Below are 16,481 nucleotides of genomic sequence, written 5' to 3'. Positions count from 1 at the left end.
CTAGGTAGAATTACCCCTGGTAGAGCTGTGTGACCACCAAAGCTTTTTTTTCTGTCACAGACATGAACTCTTACTCTGTGGCAAGAAGACGTCCACAAGTGCAAAATAAATGCAATCTCCACTGTAATATTATCTGAAAATAAACTGTGCACTGTAACGCCTTTCTACCTGAGCTGCATGCACGAGTGCGTTTTACCACTAAGTGCTGAATAGGACTGAGAAAAATCTGACATACTGGACACTATAGAAGTTAACTAATAGGTCGACAATGTTGTATAAAACATATTGTTAGTAATGTTCGATATCTGTGTAACGCTGCATGTGACAGACAGACTTACTATTTTTAGCCCAGAAGCTAACCCTAGCCTTCCTGCAGCTCGGACATGGCTCCAGTCTGAGAAACTTTGTAATCCAGCTTTAGTAAAAAGAATCCATAATAATATATCTAACACTGAAAGTCTTCTGTGATTATTTATCCGTTTTCCAATTTAAAAATGAGAGTTGAAAAATGTTAAACTTTGGGTACAACATTGCGCTTGTCACTCAGTATGTTTACACACACAGCTGCAGTTATAGCTGGATTAGGCCACTTATTTGGACTAATGTCCTTGTCCCAGTATACAAGCCCTTGGGGAGACTCGATTTATTGACGGAAATAAATTATTAACATGCACAATTCTACTCTACACTTTACTTGGTGCTTTCATCTTGTTTTGGTTTCCTCCCTTCTTCTTCTTTTGTTTTTCCTGGCTTTCTGCCACAAATTTATGCTGTGCGACTTCCAGGTCAAAGCCCAGTGCGGGGACTGACTGACCGACTGAGGCGTACACAGTAAAACCCCAACCACAATAGCTAGCTGTGTTAGTCCATCTTCAAGAAATTCAACTTAGTACGATTTCAGTCGAACTAACATGTTTACATGTAGTTTCAAAGTCCAGTCCACCTGCTGCCCAATCACAGTGAAGTCCAGTCATCTCAGAGGACAAAAACAAGTGCTGAACAACAACAACGGGTGTCGTTTCCAGCTGGGAAAATACAGGCTTTGGTGGTCACACGGCTTTATTAAAGTAACACCAGCGATTGTCTAACCAATGAGAATTTGGTCGGACAAGAACAGCCAACTAGCCTTAAAAATCATATTCTTTAACCTGTTAATGCTCTTTTTTAGTTGCACCTCAGCTTATTTGTACAGATTTTTGTCAAACAAGGTAGTCATGCGACTTAAGATCCCTCCAGAAAATTCTTTGGAAACAAAAGTGTGGTGAAAAAACTCTCATTATCTCATTGCATTGTTTCAGCTGTCCCATTTGAAAATAAGACTTTTATTTTGATGGGATTGTCTGAGAATTTAAATTTTATAGCTTTACATACAACAGAAGAGTGCTATATCTTCAGTCCTTACAAAATTCCCATTCAGTCTCTTTCCTTGTGAGTTTGGCCTGTTGTTTAAGAAAAGCCAAGTATGTTCCAGACCCAGGAACAAGCACGCTTACTGCAGAAGTCTGGCCGCAGTTGCGAGGGGAAGCCATGAGCAATGGAAATTGCAATAAGCCTTGGCCGCAGTCCCTGAAGATGGAGGGAGGGAACAGAGGAGGGCAAAAGTGGGGCAGAGAGGCAACACAAGGGAGAAATGAAAGTGATAGAGTGGGGATGCTGAAGCCACACAATTAAAGCAAAAGTGAAATGTCAGCGTAAACACAGCCCTGGAAATGTGGTTTTGAGTGATTCGTGACCCAGAGATCTTTTTAAGATTACGCCTAGACATTATTTCTTTCCAATTTTCCTTATCTCTGTTGCCCGTTTTGCCTGGATTTCACATATGAATGCATTTGCTGTGTGTCCTTCTGTCACATTTTTGCATGTTTAACTAAAGGAGTCCCATTTATATTACCCTTATCACATTATGTACACAACCCAGTGTGAAGTGGAGCGCCAGCAGCACTTCGCCTTGTGTTTTCAGCGTTATCTAGTGAGTGCACATGCCTCACAAGACCCTGAGGCCCAAGTTTGTCAGTCTTGACAGCCTTCAGAGAACAGATCTAAGACACTGGATTTATAAAAGGAATAACAAAACAACATCTGAGTATCCTCTGATGTTCTTAAAAGGCGTACAGGAATTCAGCTGTGGGTTTTCTGTGGGTGTTGATGGAGAGACTGAGGGAAAGCATAAGACGTTTTAAAGCCAGATGGAAACAAATGAACAATGCTCTGGCAAGCAGAAACTAAGTGTTGTAAAATTTTAGTGTCCTGCCGTATAATCTAAAAACCCTTGTTTTTCTCCAGTGGTTTTTGCTAACAGAGCTTTCAGCCTTTTAATATGGTCAGTAAAATTGTTGGAACTATAACCATATTACGAATATTTGTTATGGAGATCTTCATGCTATTGGCTAACACTTGTCGTGTTATTAAATGTTTTATTACAAGATATTGCACCAGTGTGAACTTGCCCATGTGACATTAATTAGTGCTCTTATTATTTAGATTGTTTTTATTACTGTGATTATGGCTCTTTTAGTTCTAGTTTAATTAATTAGATTAATTAGCAAATTTGTAGGGTTTTCTTTTTTTTGCAGTTTACACGGTATTCTACTGTTAGTTAACAGTTTATGATACATGTATTACAACATTTGGATTACATTCTTCAATTATTTTAAAAACTATGAAATGAAATCTCATAGAAACTTTCGCCCAGGCCACACTGCCTGCATGAGCAGTGCCTGTGTGTCGCGGAGCCTCTTGGTTTTTTTTTTTTTTTTTTTTTTTGGCACCCGTGTTAACAGTTGGGAGCAGCCACACTGCCCACATAAGCAGTGCTGCTCAGCTGCGGCTCGACTTCTCCTCAGCTGCTGTACATCTAAAGGAGTCTCACCGATTTTTACCCTGTGAAAGCGCTGTTTTCCGCAAAAATAGATTGTCTTTTGACGGTCATGCTGACATTATACCACCTTTCATTACAGTTTCAATGTCTATATCTGTGACAAACATGAAAAAATATGTATATATAAATATACATACATATACAGTTTCTTTCCTTTTTCCGTTTCAAAAATAAAAGCCCTCTGAAAACGTTTCTGTTGAAGAATCTCGTCAGTTGTAAACACAAGGCTTTTTATTGTGAAATATTTGTAGGACCATGTTGTTGACGACGCAGTGGCTTGCACAGCTCCATGAATGAGTGGAGTATCGCCTTTTAATTGTGGAAATAGATTAATTATATCAGCAGGCAGCTCTTTGGACAGACATTGCTGTCTGTGAACACCACAAGCATGTAAGCTTCAGCAGCTCGTCTATGTAGCTGTCAGACGCTGATGGTGCACGCAGTGTGGCCCGGGCATAAAAGGACTAGTTAAGGATTTATTGGTATCTAGCAGTGAGACTGAAGAACTAAAACTTCTCCCATGTGCCACGTGTGTAGGAGAACTTTGATGGCTGATGCAAAAACCCGGATGGCCCTATCGAGAGTCAGTGTTTGTTTCGGCTACTGTAGAGACAACATGGCAAACTTGAGGCAGGTGACCAACTCTGGCTCATTCTACATTATCAAAATACAACGATTCTTAATTTTAGATTATAATAAACTAATGAAAACATAGTTGAATATTAAATATGAATATTATATAGTGTATTGTTTCTGCCGATAAAGGCCCTTTAGTCCTACACACAGGACCTTAAAAAGCATCAAGATACCATCAGCAGCAAACTGCAGAATCTGCGAGCCAGGCGCTCTCACATACAAAGAAAACAAGCAGCTATGAATAAGTGTGATTTTACTACCTTTTCAAGGAGCAAAGGTCCTCTTTGTTAAATGTTTTTATGGGGGGTCCACAAGCCTAGAGTGTGTGGTTTTCATGAGCAGGCTGCTAACACAGAATCCACCACACTGCAGTATTGTTAGCATAACACTGGCGACTGAGTAGATTCATTGTTATTGTTCACACATCCTTGCTGACTTGAAGAAATACCGATGTTTTGTGATAGAGCTGGTGCTGTAAATGAAACAACGATTAATGGTTTCATTGCGGGTGAAAGTAAGAACAGAATTGCTGAGAGAGACGTTTTTGGGCTCTGTAATGTATAGTTTTCTTGGATGTCAACTGTGTGCTGTAAGCTCTATTTCTGTTCTACTAGAAAGGTTGTTCAGCACCTGTGTAATCACACCGTACTCTCACATTGCAGGCCCAGGCATATTATGGGATTTGAAGCCGATAAATGTAAATGGCTTTTACGGGGGGGGTGTAGTAGCAAAGTTAAGTGGAAGCATATGTGCCAGTAGGCTCACAGTCTGATTATAGAAACCTCTGTGGCTCTGTGGGGTTGGATTCTTGCTTGTAGAACAGACTCGAGTACATTAGACTTCATGACTATTATTGTGAAAAGCAGGAACAAACAACTAAATGGAAACTAAGAATCATGGAGCATTGTGTGGTCGTCTTTGTTTCTGTAAATGAGTCCACTGAGACGAGCCAGGCTTTGATGAGAGAAGCAGGCAGAACCATAACTTAAATATCATCAACAAGACCAGTGGTGACATGAGACTGTGTCCGTGTGTTTAATGTGTCCTGTTTAGTCTATTTCTTGACAAACTCTATGGGCTTTTGATTCAGCTATGTTGCTCTGATTTAAGGCAAGAGTTTGACATTTTGGTGATTGTGCTTATTTGGTTTCTTGATGGGAATTAAATGACACCACTTTATGTCTGTCCATTATAATGACCCTTTGAAAAGTGGAGCAACATCGCTTTTCTTGTGCTGCTTTCAGATGACTTTCTCAAGTATTTAAACCCTTGAATCCTGAAAAAATATGTGCAATATCTTTCGAAAACATGGGAAAACGCTAATGAACAATTTTGTAAGAAATGTTGCTCAAATTGCAAGACATTTTTATATTTTGATTTATTTTTTTAAAGTTAGGGAAAAATGCCTAGAGAAAAAAGCAAAAAACAAGGGAAAACCATATTCATAAGAATCATAATTACATATTCAAAGTTATGTTACAGAATTATTATAATTTTAAGCACTTTTCCCATCTTGTTTGCCTTGTTTGTTTTTTAACTTTTTTCTCTTTTCTTTTCTTTTCTTTTTTAAATTAATTTTTCATTTTTGTTGTACTTTTTTCCTATTTTCTCACTAATTTGTAGATCATTTCTTTATTCATTGCTCGTTACCCTCTACCCATGTTTTTGAAAGAAATCACACCAATTTTCTCAAGTTTAAAAGGGTTAATTCTGCAGCAGGCAGACCATTAGCTTAACTTGGTATAAAAATGGATCTTCTCATCCAACTAACGTCAACAAAGTGAATGAGCAACTACCTAAAACTACAAATGTATTCCTTAATGGCAGGACATGTCCTCCGTGTCACAGTGAAATGTAAAATGCAGATTGATTAAATGATGTCTGCTCTGTGTCTCCTTTAGGAGAGGATGCTGAGTCAGAGTGGGGTGAACGCAAGGAGTCGAGATGTGTTTGGGCTGCGCTGCCTACCAGGTAAGATTGTAATGTTTTTTACATGATTATTAAGCTTTTTTCCCCAGCTTTGTATCATAACAATGTAGGTAGTGTGTGTAAATACTATGTGGTCAACTTCCCTCCATCTAACCAGCGAGTAGATCTCCCCGCCCATCTCTCAGCTCAGTTGGCTGACTCTAGGGCTGATGCTCAAACTACAGATTGTCGAATGCCTGCAACCACAAACACAAAGATTAGAGATCCAGAGAGAGACTCTCCCCTCTCTCTGTCAAACTCAGACCAAACTCCAATCAAAGGGTAAAACTAAACAGTGCTGTCCAAATGTAAAATAAGGTTCTGTTACTGTTATGCCTATTTATCAACTAAAATGTCTTCAGAAAAAATATTTTAGTGCACTGTTTGGCTGTCATACAAGAATTTGTAAACAAGAGGTGGGCGCCATTCTGTGTCTCATATAATAAAAACAGGCTGCAAAAACTGAGATCAAACGGTAAAACTAAGCAGCGCTGCTATAATATGAACCACTGAGTTCTCTATTTCTCTGCTCAAATGTTTTCAGTAACATGTTTAACTGTAATATGAGATTGTTTGTCACAAGTCAGTCACCATATTGTTTACTGTGGAAAATTGGCCAAGCTCGCATTATGTCACCTACCAGCAGGAGCATTTATTAGTCTGGTACAGAGCTGTGCATCCTGGTAGTTGTAGGTTTTCTACCCCTTTAAAGCAAATGCCACAGCCCTTTTTATCAGTTGTCTCTGGTCATGTAGCAACACGTAAAGAAATCTGATGTGCAGTTATCATGATGAGCATTACATCAGATCAGTTTTTACTTCATAAGTTTATGCTTTTGTTAAATCCACATATCCATGTTTGACAAATCCACGCAAGTCTTACATTGACTAAATAAATAAAGAATTATTCCAGCCACTGTAACAATTAACAGATTGCAGCTGAACAGCTCAGCCAGTCAGACATAAGAAATGTGGAGGGTGTTAAATAATAAAACACCTCACAGCATAAACTTCAGTTGAAAACTTGCTGCTCCAGGATGAGAGGAAATATCAACATTCGATAACACTGAGGCAGAAAACTGCTGCTGCATTCATTGTTTTCTGTGGTTTGAAATGTCCATTTTTCACATGTAGCCACACCTGAACCAGGAATGTCACAGCAGGTGCTTTTCCTTTGAGATCGGAAAACATCTGTGGTTGAAAAGCTAATCTGGGCACACAAAAGGCGGCCAAGAACAGTTGTATGGCTAAGATCAAAAAGTCTTGTAGCTTTATTGTATATTATAATTATAAATCAATCTTTCGGTACATTTTCCCTTGTTTCTTTTCTCACCATCCTCCACTCCTTTTAATGCATTTTTTTTTAGATAATTTCCTTGTCACTTTTTTATAATTTCTTGCAATGTATTGGGCATTTCTTTCCAAGTTGGCCATTGCCCTTTTTCCATTCTATTTTAGAAAGAAATCAAACCAATCTGCTTAGATTTTGAGTGTTTAAATACTTGAGAAGGCATCTGAACAAAGCACAAGAAAACTCATGTCTATCCAGGTTTCAAAGGGTTAACTAGAGGTCGACCCTCTTAACCCAAGTGATTATCTGCTGGATGGTGTGAGACCACAGAAAATCTCTGCTACCGCAGTCAAAGTTATTTCCCCAGCCCTGCCCTGCTCATGTTCTTGAGTCAGCAACACCCTGCAGGAGCTTTTAATAAGAGTGGCAACAGACCAGAGGGCCCAGATCTGAGACTGGCAGATCTGAGACTGGCAGATCTGAGACTGGCAGATCTGAGACTGGCAGATCTGAGACAGGCAGATCTTTAATGCTGCTTATCAGCAGTTACTCACAGCACAGTCTTCTTCAAGTGTAAATGACTGTGTGGGTGTGTTGGAGAGAAGTTTATGAGGCAGAGAGATGCTTCCTTGACCTGTTTCGGTCTCTGCTTGTCATCTTATGTCTAAAATCTAGTTTTTGAACATATTTTGCTCCTTTTTTAAATTTAGTCCTTCATATTTATCTCTTAAGTTTTTGTAGTAAAGCTTCTGGAAAGGTGTCTCATTAAGTATCTGCAAAAATCTGACTGAAAAAAATGTTCCCAAATATTAGAAAACCAATTTCAGAACAGCTAATTTTTAGGATAATAGCATCTCTTAAGACTGTGTGGGCGTGGCAGTTCATGTTTTGATTGACACCTCCATGGGTCCCACCTTTGTCAACTGTCTGTCGTCTCCACGACAACAGCCATGGAGCAAATCAGAGTGGGCGTGGTACAGCTCTATCTGCTCCAGCCCTCTGACTCTGAGTGCGTTCATAAATCCAATCTTACGCTACACTAAAATGAGAGAGCTGTTGTTTAAAGCCGCGGAGCGTTTTATTTCTCCATGAATTAACGAATGATTAAGTTCATCATACATTCACTCCATTTGGCGCTTTGCTGCTCTGCCTCCCCAGACAGAATGACCAGAGTGCGCTCTGACACCCCCAGAGTGCTCTGGATAACTGAACAGTGCATTTCAACAGCGCTCCGAATTTACGAATGGTCCAATTTGTGCCAGAGTGCGCTCCGGCACTCAGAGTGATTGTTCATAACGCATCCGATTGAAAGGAGCGTCGAAGGATATCAATTGGGCATGTATTTGTATAATCTGACACCTGACTTTGAGTTTTTGGTTGGCTTTATCGATATTACGTGATATAGATCAAGGAAAACCACGCCCAAATCAACCCAACTTCCTGAAACTATGAAAAAAACTAAAATGGCAATATTTCACATTTGGATTGAGGCTAATGTCTGATCATTTTTGTTTCTTTTTATTATGCATGTAAGACCCTAAATTACACATTAAGAAGGTTTTTTATGATTTGGGTTCCCAGAGGCATTAAAACAGGGGTTTTTCATGCATTAGTTGTTTTGACATCAGATTTCGTGACCTTTATGCATGCAAACAGACACTACAGACACACTCATTCATACATGCACACATATTCATTGCAAACACACACACTTCCTTCCTTATTTTCACCCACTTCGTGTCAGCCTAATTTGTTTTCCAGCAGTGTGTTTTCATCAAATACTTTCCAGACTCGGCTGGTTCTTGACAACACACACACACACACAGATCCTATTCTTAGCTGTTAACATTTCACTGTGACATGTCTACTGTCTTAACTTCAAAATATTTCCTCCTGCTGGCTTTAAGCTTCATCTCCATCCCCAACACCATCCTACTGTTCCCTTACCGCTTTCTGTCCTTTCTGTCCTTGTCTCCACCTCCATTCCAGGAAGATTAGAAACACAGCTGACCATGTGAACCTGTCTTATATTAAGAGAAAGAGAAGAAACATGTGTATTGGCAGCACTGTTGTGTCTGTTTTTTTCTCTTTTTCCATTGAGACCTATATTAGCTCCTCTGTGAGCTAAAATTACTTGCTATTTAGTCTGCTGTAAATGTAGCATTTCATTTTATTTTGGACATTTCTCTAAACGAATTCAGATTTCAGGCAGGGAAATCTATCCTTTGGCTTTGTGCACGCTCTGCAGAGTAAGTGTTTAGACAATTTGTGAGAACAAGTTCACTTTCAGACACAAAGGAGTCGCAAATCCGACCCCACCGAGTGAAAAGGCTCACATTGCACCTGTGGACTCTCTCTGTCCCTCTCTCCCCGTCTCTCTTAAATACACATGCATGCATAAACTCTTCAATCTTGTTTGAAATTTCTATTTTTAGCTCTCATATCAGTAATAACACAGTGGAGTTGTTTTTGCATTGTAGGAGAACTTAGACCACATAAAAAAGTGTCTGTTTTTAGATCCTCTGATAAGTCAAGAACAACCACAGGAATCACAAAATCAGAAATGCGTTTGCAGAAGTTGTCCCGTCCTCCCGTAGTTAACGGGCAGTGCTCAATGTCCACGAAGTTCTCATGTGACACCGGGACACAGGACCGCAGAAACCGAGCCGGCTTGCGGGAGGGCAAGCGGGTCAGGGCAGCTCCGACAGCCATAGGTAGATCATGTACCTTTTCAATGCTGCGAGCGGGGGAGGGGTTATACTGTCCATTCACACACAATGCCAAGAGTCCAGGACCCCCTTCAGAGCAAATTCACAATCCCCTTTCTGCACAGTCTTATGTTACTGTGGGATTAAAAGGCTTTATACCTCGCTGATTGATGGACAAGAGACCAGAGCGTTTGTATACTTGGGTTTCGATCTTGATATTGAAAAAAGGTATAAAGTTCTCTCTATATGTGTGACTTTGAATGGATGTTTTCCAGTTTTTTGTTTGGGCAAAAGAATTATCAAACCAGATTTTGGGGGGATTTTATGTTTCTGATAATCATTACGTCTGGAAATATAGTGTATTAAATTGTTTTCATTATTTTCATATATTACACCTGCTGTTTACTGGCTACAATTACAGTGCAGAGAGGTTAAAAAATAAGACACACACATCCCATAGTGGGTGCTGGATCCAAGATGAACCAAAATGTGAAAAGATAGAGGTCCACACACCGGGGAGCTCCCCTTAAAGGATTTTATTCTGCTAAAAAAATGACGTAAAAAAGTGACAAATAGTTTCATAAAGAAAACCAAGTACAGTAAGCTTGTCATGTAATACAAGAAAAGCAAAACTGACAAATTTCTCCCTTTTAATGCGAAATAAGTGACGTTTCGAAACGTTTTTTTATTATTTCACAGAATAAAATCCTTTAAGGGGAGCTCCCCAGTGTGTGGACAACTGTCTTTTTACAACTCCAGTGTAACCTGTGTGCAAAACGTCACAGAAACAAGCTCAGTAAAGGGAGAAATTTGTCAGTTTTGCCTTTTTTGTATTACATGACAAGCTAACTTTACTTGGTTTTCATTATGAAACTATTTGTCACTTTTGTGGGATGTTGCATCACACGTTGGTGGTTGGTGGTTTGGGGTTGTCTGTACTAGTTTGTCAACGAAGCAGTCTTCTTGACATTTTGTGCTGTGTCAGATTTTAGTGAAGACTCCAGCCATACAGGGCTTTGCTTGTTGTCATTTATGCAGAAAATATCCCAATCAACTTTTAATTTGTCAAGAAAAACTATGTCCCCAGATTTAACCCAACATAACCTATTTTTGGTTTTTACTGGTCCTTTCAGTGGGTTGAGGAGGGCAGAAACCTTTTTCGTTCTGCATGCATCCCAGCTGAAAATGAGGAACAAATGTGGATGAAAACAAATAAAACAGGCATGTGGTTCAGATCTCTCTCAGCTGTATTTTCTCAGGCTGATTCTTAAGGTTGCTCTCTCATATCCAAGTCACTGACCACAACATCAACAAGAGGAGCTGAAATATTTAGGGGGAAACTTCAAATTAAACTTAGAGGTCAAGCGTTGTGTTTTTGAAGGATTTGGCAAGTTAGCGTGCCGAGATGCCATCAAAACTTTCTTAACTATGGCTATAGGCCTATTACATGCAGGGTCGTATAGTCATGGAAAACCTGAAAAAAGTATTTACTTTTATAGCACAGTCACTTTCCAGGCCTGGAAACGTCATGGATTTATTAAAAATCATTGGCAGTTTTGGAAAAGTCATGAAATTTTGTTGTTCCACATGTCGTAACATAATGGCTGATTTATTTTCTGTAGCTGTCGATGTAACGTGGCTCTAGTATGCACCGATATGTGATGTTTCGGACATCGATTCTTCATTTTCTCGCCTACATTTCACATATATGTATGCCAACTTGGCGAAATTATGTTTGAATAGGTGTTGAATGGCAAGTTTAAAATTTTGTCCATTGAAAAGTTTTAAAATTTTGTCCATGAAAATATGCCTGTACATGCCACTCTTTTCACATAATAGGTAAAGATGAAGTGCTCTATTTTATCATTATCGCAGAGACTGGTATTTGTACTGGTATCATTTTTTTTTTTTAACAGTAATAAGACCCAGATTGAGTTGAACTGATTTCGTCTACTGTTTGGACAGCCAGGAGATCTGAAATTGTGGTGCCATGTGAGACTATCCAAATACAGATAAGAAATGCCAGCAACTGCTGGGTTTCACTGTAATTAAACCATGTAATGCAGCTTTTTTTGCCTCGAGGCACAGCGTCTCTTGTTGGTTTCGCCCTTCTGCTCCTCAGTTGGTCAAAACTCAAACCCAACATTTTGTTTTGGCGAGCTGTCCGCCCTGTAATGCTGTCAGAAGTTGATGTAACTGCTATCTGCAAAGCTGTAACTAGCATTGGAGAGTCAAAGCAAACACAGGGCGTCTGAAATCAAACAGTTGTGGTCAGTGAGTTTTGTCTGCTGTATGAGAGTTGTTCTTCTGTGTCTTACTGCTTCCCATTGTTGTTGCTACTGTTTTATTGTTTTTAATAGCTGTAATCCAGCTAACCGTGGGCCGCACCCATAACAAGAGGCGTGTATTACACAAATATCCCAGAATGTCCCAAACATTAGTGGCATATGAACACAGGGTCACAGACAGGACAACATGTATGAAAACAAATTTATGATCCTAAAAAATTGGATGGACTGGCTTAAATTACCATTAAAGTGCACGAATACTGTGTTCAGTACAGTAAGTACATTTACTAAAGTACTGTGCTTATGTACAAATTTGAGGTACCTGTACTTTATTTTCTTGTCATTTCACTTGATACTTTTACTCATTTCAGAGGGAAATACTGCATTTTTTTACCCACCACATTTATCTGACAGCTTCAGTTACTTTACAGATTAAGTATTTGCATAAAAGGCATTTATAAGAGTTTATAAAGATGTTTTGTTATAGATTAAATTACCTAACGGTTTCGACAAATACAGCTTCATTGATTAGTTGATTAATCAGTTAGTCAATTGACAGAAAATTGGCAACTATTTTGATTAATATTTAAGTCTTTAAATATTTATTTATTTATTTATATATAATCAAGTGACTACTTTTTTAAAAATAATTTTTAGTTTGCAGGATTTTTCTGTGTATTTTCAGTTTTTTATGTAATTTTTAGTTTTTTTCCCCATTGTTTTTGAGTTTTTGGGTTGTTTTAAAAATTAATTTTCAGCTTTTAGAGTGTTTTCTTTTTCTTTTTTTTCCTTTTTAATAATTTGGAGTTTTGTGGGTATTTTGTGTTTGTTTTTTGTTCTTTTGTTTTTTAAGATTTTTCTTCATTTTTTTGTTTTACCTTTCCTTGTAATACTTTTAAGTATTTTTCCTGAATATACTGACTTACTTTTACGTAAGTAAAATTTTAAATGCTGGACTTTACTTGTAACAGAGTGCTTTTACACTGTGATGTTTGTACTTTCACTTAAGTAAATGATCTGAATCCTTTTCTTCCACCACTGACTGAGTTAGTGCTGCATACATTGTTACACTCTATAGCTCCCCAGGAAGCACATAAAAGATTTTATTTGCTTAAAGGAAAACTGTGTCGTAAAATACCTTCACTTGTACCGCTGACTCACTCTGGGCTGAGCCACCTGCTAGCACTAACTTCTTAAATCTCACCAAAGAGTGCAAATGGGCCCAGAAGCCTCTGCTCTCCGTCTTCCGCTGAAGGGGAAACTTCAATTCTCAAATCTTCAGGCTGCAGGAATGTTTTCGGCTCAGTTGCACCCTGGGGAGGCATTAAAACGAGGCACGGAAAGCCACAGATTGTCCTTTTGAAAGACAACAAGGGTTCACTTGTGTTCGCCGTGATACTAAGCATCTTAAATCTCTCTCGCTAGATCATGTGTGGTCGGGTTTAATTGATAAGTCCAGTCTGGGGCTTTCAAGCGTGGTTTCGGAGGCTGAAGGGCATGAGCATAATCATAGAGCACGCCCTAAGATTTAAACTCCTCGTGTGCATTCAGCAAATTATGGTGTTGGAAGCAGAGGCTCCTCTTCCTCTTTCTCTCACAGTATAAACAAGTGTTTGATGTGTAAAAATGGCTGTTTCCTGTTTGTGCTTCAATATCCCCCAAAACATTCTCTAAGCTAAGAGCGATGAGCAGCAGAGATACAGCAGCAGGGATACAGCTCGACTGTCATTTTCAGTTTGAGGGGCGAGCTCGTTCCTTCCACATGTGCAGTGAAGGAATTTTGAGTTTCCTCAGAATGTTTTTTTTTTTGTTTCGAGGAACCGGCAGTCTTTCCCCGTCTTTTTCGTGGTCTTCTGAGCGAATATGAAAACATTTGCCATGCCATATGTGTCCGGCCAAACTCTCCTCTTGTCATGGACAAAAAGGCCATTTTTACCACGTCTACTTTATCCTGGACTCTGTTGCCATGGAAACCCACAGTCTAGCTGGCAAAGGCTTTTGTGTTCCTGCGGGAGACTTTTAGAAATGTGCTGTCTCACCACTGTGTGTGTCTGTGTGTGTGTGTGTGTGTGTGTGTGTGGGTGTGTGTGTGTGTGTGTGTGTGTGTGTGTGTGTGGGTGTGTGTTTGTTGTGTGTGTTTTGGTGAACTGTTTTCCTTTTTTTTTTGTTTCGCCCCATGAAAGTGTTCATGCACATCTGTGTTTATGTGCTTGAGATTGTTCTGGGAGAAAAGTTTATTTTCGGGAGCTTTGTGCTGGAATGTCAGATGCTTCTTGAACCTTGCTCTCCTCTTAGGAATGATAAAGATTCGTCTTTTATTCTCAACAGAGTCAGTCGATCACTTTAAACTGCATGTGTACATTTCTATTAGTTTTGAGCCCATATTAACAAGGCAAGCAAATTCTCACCAGAGGGTTTTGATTTTGAGTCAAAAAAATGCAAAGAAATTTACTTCATGATCTTGACTTTTTTAATTTAAATCAGTGCTGCACTGACTGAAAGTCATGACTTGGATGTCGTAGACAACTTCAGAGACCTTCAAAGTAGCTCAAACTCAAAGTACTTGGGTGATATGTTAATTCAGTTTGACATAATATAGGTACATAATATTAATATTAAATATTGACTTGTCAACTGAGCCATCTGGGAGATGTTTTTAAGTGAAATGAGCCCTTCAGAAGCTCAGTAGCGTCCTGTTTTGTGTCAGTGCGGCAGCAGGAAGCTGCTGTGGTTGCATCACTGCTATTAGGGGTGCATTGAAAGGACAAAATAGCAGCATGCAAATAGATAAAAAACAACTTCATCTTTGGATGTTAATCGCATTGTGATTAACGCATTGACATTGACAGCCCTAATTTCAACTTTTAAAAATTATTATTTAAGATGAAAAAAACCCATCTATTTTCTCTATAGACTTTTATGAAACAGAGATTTAAGCTTTCATTTCAAGTAACTTATACAGTAGATCACAACATGAGTCCTACACCAGAATAAATGAACACTGTTTGCTGGGCTGTCATTGGTCTTTGCTTTTACTGTAATTGTCAGATTATTATTAGCAGCCATTGGACATTATTACATTTCTCATTAATTATTGACTCAATTTTATTTCTTATGCAATACAGAATTTGAACCATTCTTCAATTTATATCTACAACAGCTACTTTAATAGCCATTTAGAGCTGTAGTTGGTACTTTTTTACAAATAGCTTTTTAACAAATATTGTCTTGTTTTTATTCACGTGCAGTAGTGCCATTAGAAACAATTTGAGAGAACATGACAAGAAATAATTTTAACAAAATATACCATTTGTAGCTTTTTTGTATTAATAACACTTGGTACATTAAAGGAACAAATACTTAAAGAAAACTAATTCACTCATACATAAATTTCAAAGTATTTACCAGAAACCAAATTGGTGAAATTTAATTCAGAACATTTACTGTCATCTGTATGATGGTGTTTTTGTTGTTCTTTCTGCTCCTCCCTGCCCATCCACCGTTGCCTGAGGACAATAAACAGCTACTTGACCTTTTTATTTAAAAGTGTTTGTTACACCCACTCCCAAAAGCTCACACAGTGAACTTCCATGCTGTTGTTTCTTTGTCTGTACACTTCCTGTTATGTATCCTCACCATAGCCCTCCACCCCCAACCTCTGCACACACTCAGTTATGCTATTTTATCAGACGTGTACAATAAAAAACCCTTGACTGACCTGCATTACCCATGACTTCATGTCCTTCTTGTCCCCACTAGGCGAGTGTGTACTTCAGAGAGCTGTCATGGTGAGGAAGAAGTTGACTGCCAGGGAAGGAAGAGGCTGGGTGTCTGGGACCCTCTTCTGTACACACTTCAGAGTGGCCTTTGTGCCTCAGGACAGTCCCAAACCTGACGTGAGTCCCTTTCAACAGCTGTAATTATTAAAACACTTGTATTATTATCATACACTGTTATAAATTTAATAATAATGTTAGTCTTTTTAAAAGATGACATTATGAAGTACATAAAGAATATTTAACATTATGCAAAATCTTTGTTATATATATTTTTTTCTTTAAATAACATTCATAATGCAGGACAATGCAGACCCAGTGCTTTTAGGAGACCATGATGTGGCTTTGGCGTCCATAGAGAAGGTTGTGGTTGGTAAGTAAAAATCCTCATTGCCACATTTTTACCCACAATCAGTAAGAAGTATTTCAATGAATGCAGTGACAGGAGATTTATTAGTAGTGTTACTTTTATGTGATACTCCCTGTTTGGGTCCAATCACAGATTAGTAAACTGTAAATCAGGCCTTTTACTGTGATGCTGTCGTTGCTACTACCAACTGTTTGGACCCAAAATGACTTAAAGTTGATTGATTTGGCGACAGCTGTGGTTACTATGGTAACAGCAAATAAGTTTTAATACTACAGCAGACAAACGCTGAGCAGCTAATTAATCAGAAATATAAGAAAAGACTTACTAGTGTATCTGTGTTTTGTTTTGTTTTTCTATTTTGCAAAATTTTAACAAAGATGCAATTTCATGCCTCAGTGTTAGTAGTTTTCAGTTTAAAAACTGAAATTATTAAACCGAAAATCATTGCTGTTACGCTTTTTTTTTACCTTGGAATGTGCTATATAAATCAAAGTGTTTTTTTATGATTATTATAGTCCATATATGTTACTAAACTTAATTTTTAAATCGTTTAAAATAATCTTTTCA

The 16,481-nt window shown here is 38.5% G+C and overlaps 1 protein-coding gene across 1 annotated transcript in view; it reads left to right on the top strand.

The window, feature by feature from the left end:
* mtmr11 (myotubularin related protein 11) overlaps positions 1–16,481 on the top strand; it is a 51,034-nt gene that overhangs the window by 7,288 nt on the left and 27,265 nt on the right. Inside the window, exons 2-4 of the mRNA XM_088084610.1 lie at positions 5,416–5,485; positions 15,528–15,664; positions 15,848–15,917. Coding sequence (XP_087940736.1) covers positions 5,416–5,485; positions 15,528–15,664; positions 15,848–15,917 — 277 coding nt within the window. The remainder of the gene's footprint in view (positions 1–5,415; positions 5,486–15,527; positions 15,665–15,847; positions 15,918–16,481) is intronic.

This window comes from Plectropomus leopardus, chromosome 11 (genome assembly GCF_026936395.1).
Source record: "Plectropomus leopardus strain MGB_pleo_1.0 chromosome 11, ASM2693639v1, whole genome shotgun sequence".
Lineage (NCBI taxonomy): Eukaryota > Metazoa > Chordata > Actinopteri > Perciformes > Serranidae > Plectropomus > Plectropomus leopardus.
The sequence above is the reverse complement of the archived record's forward strand: the minus strand, read 5'-3'. Positions and strand labels throughout refer to the sequence as shown.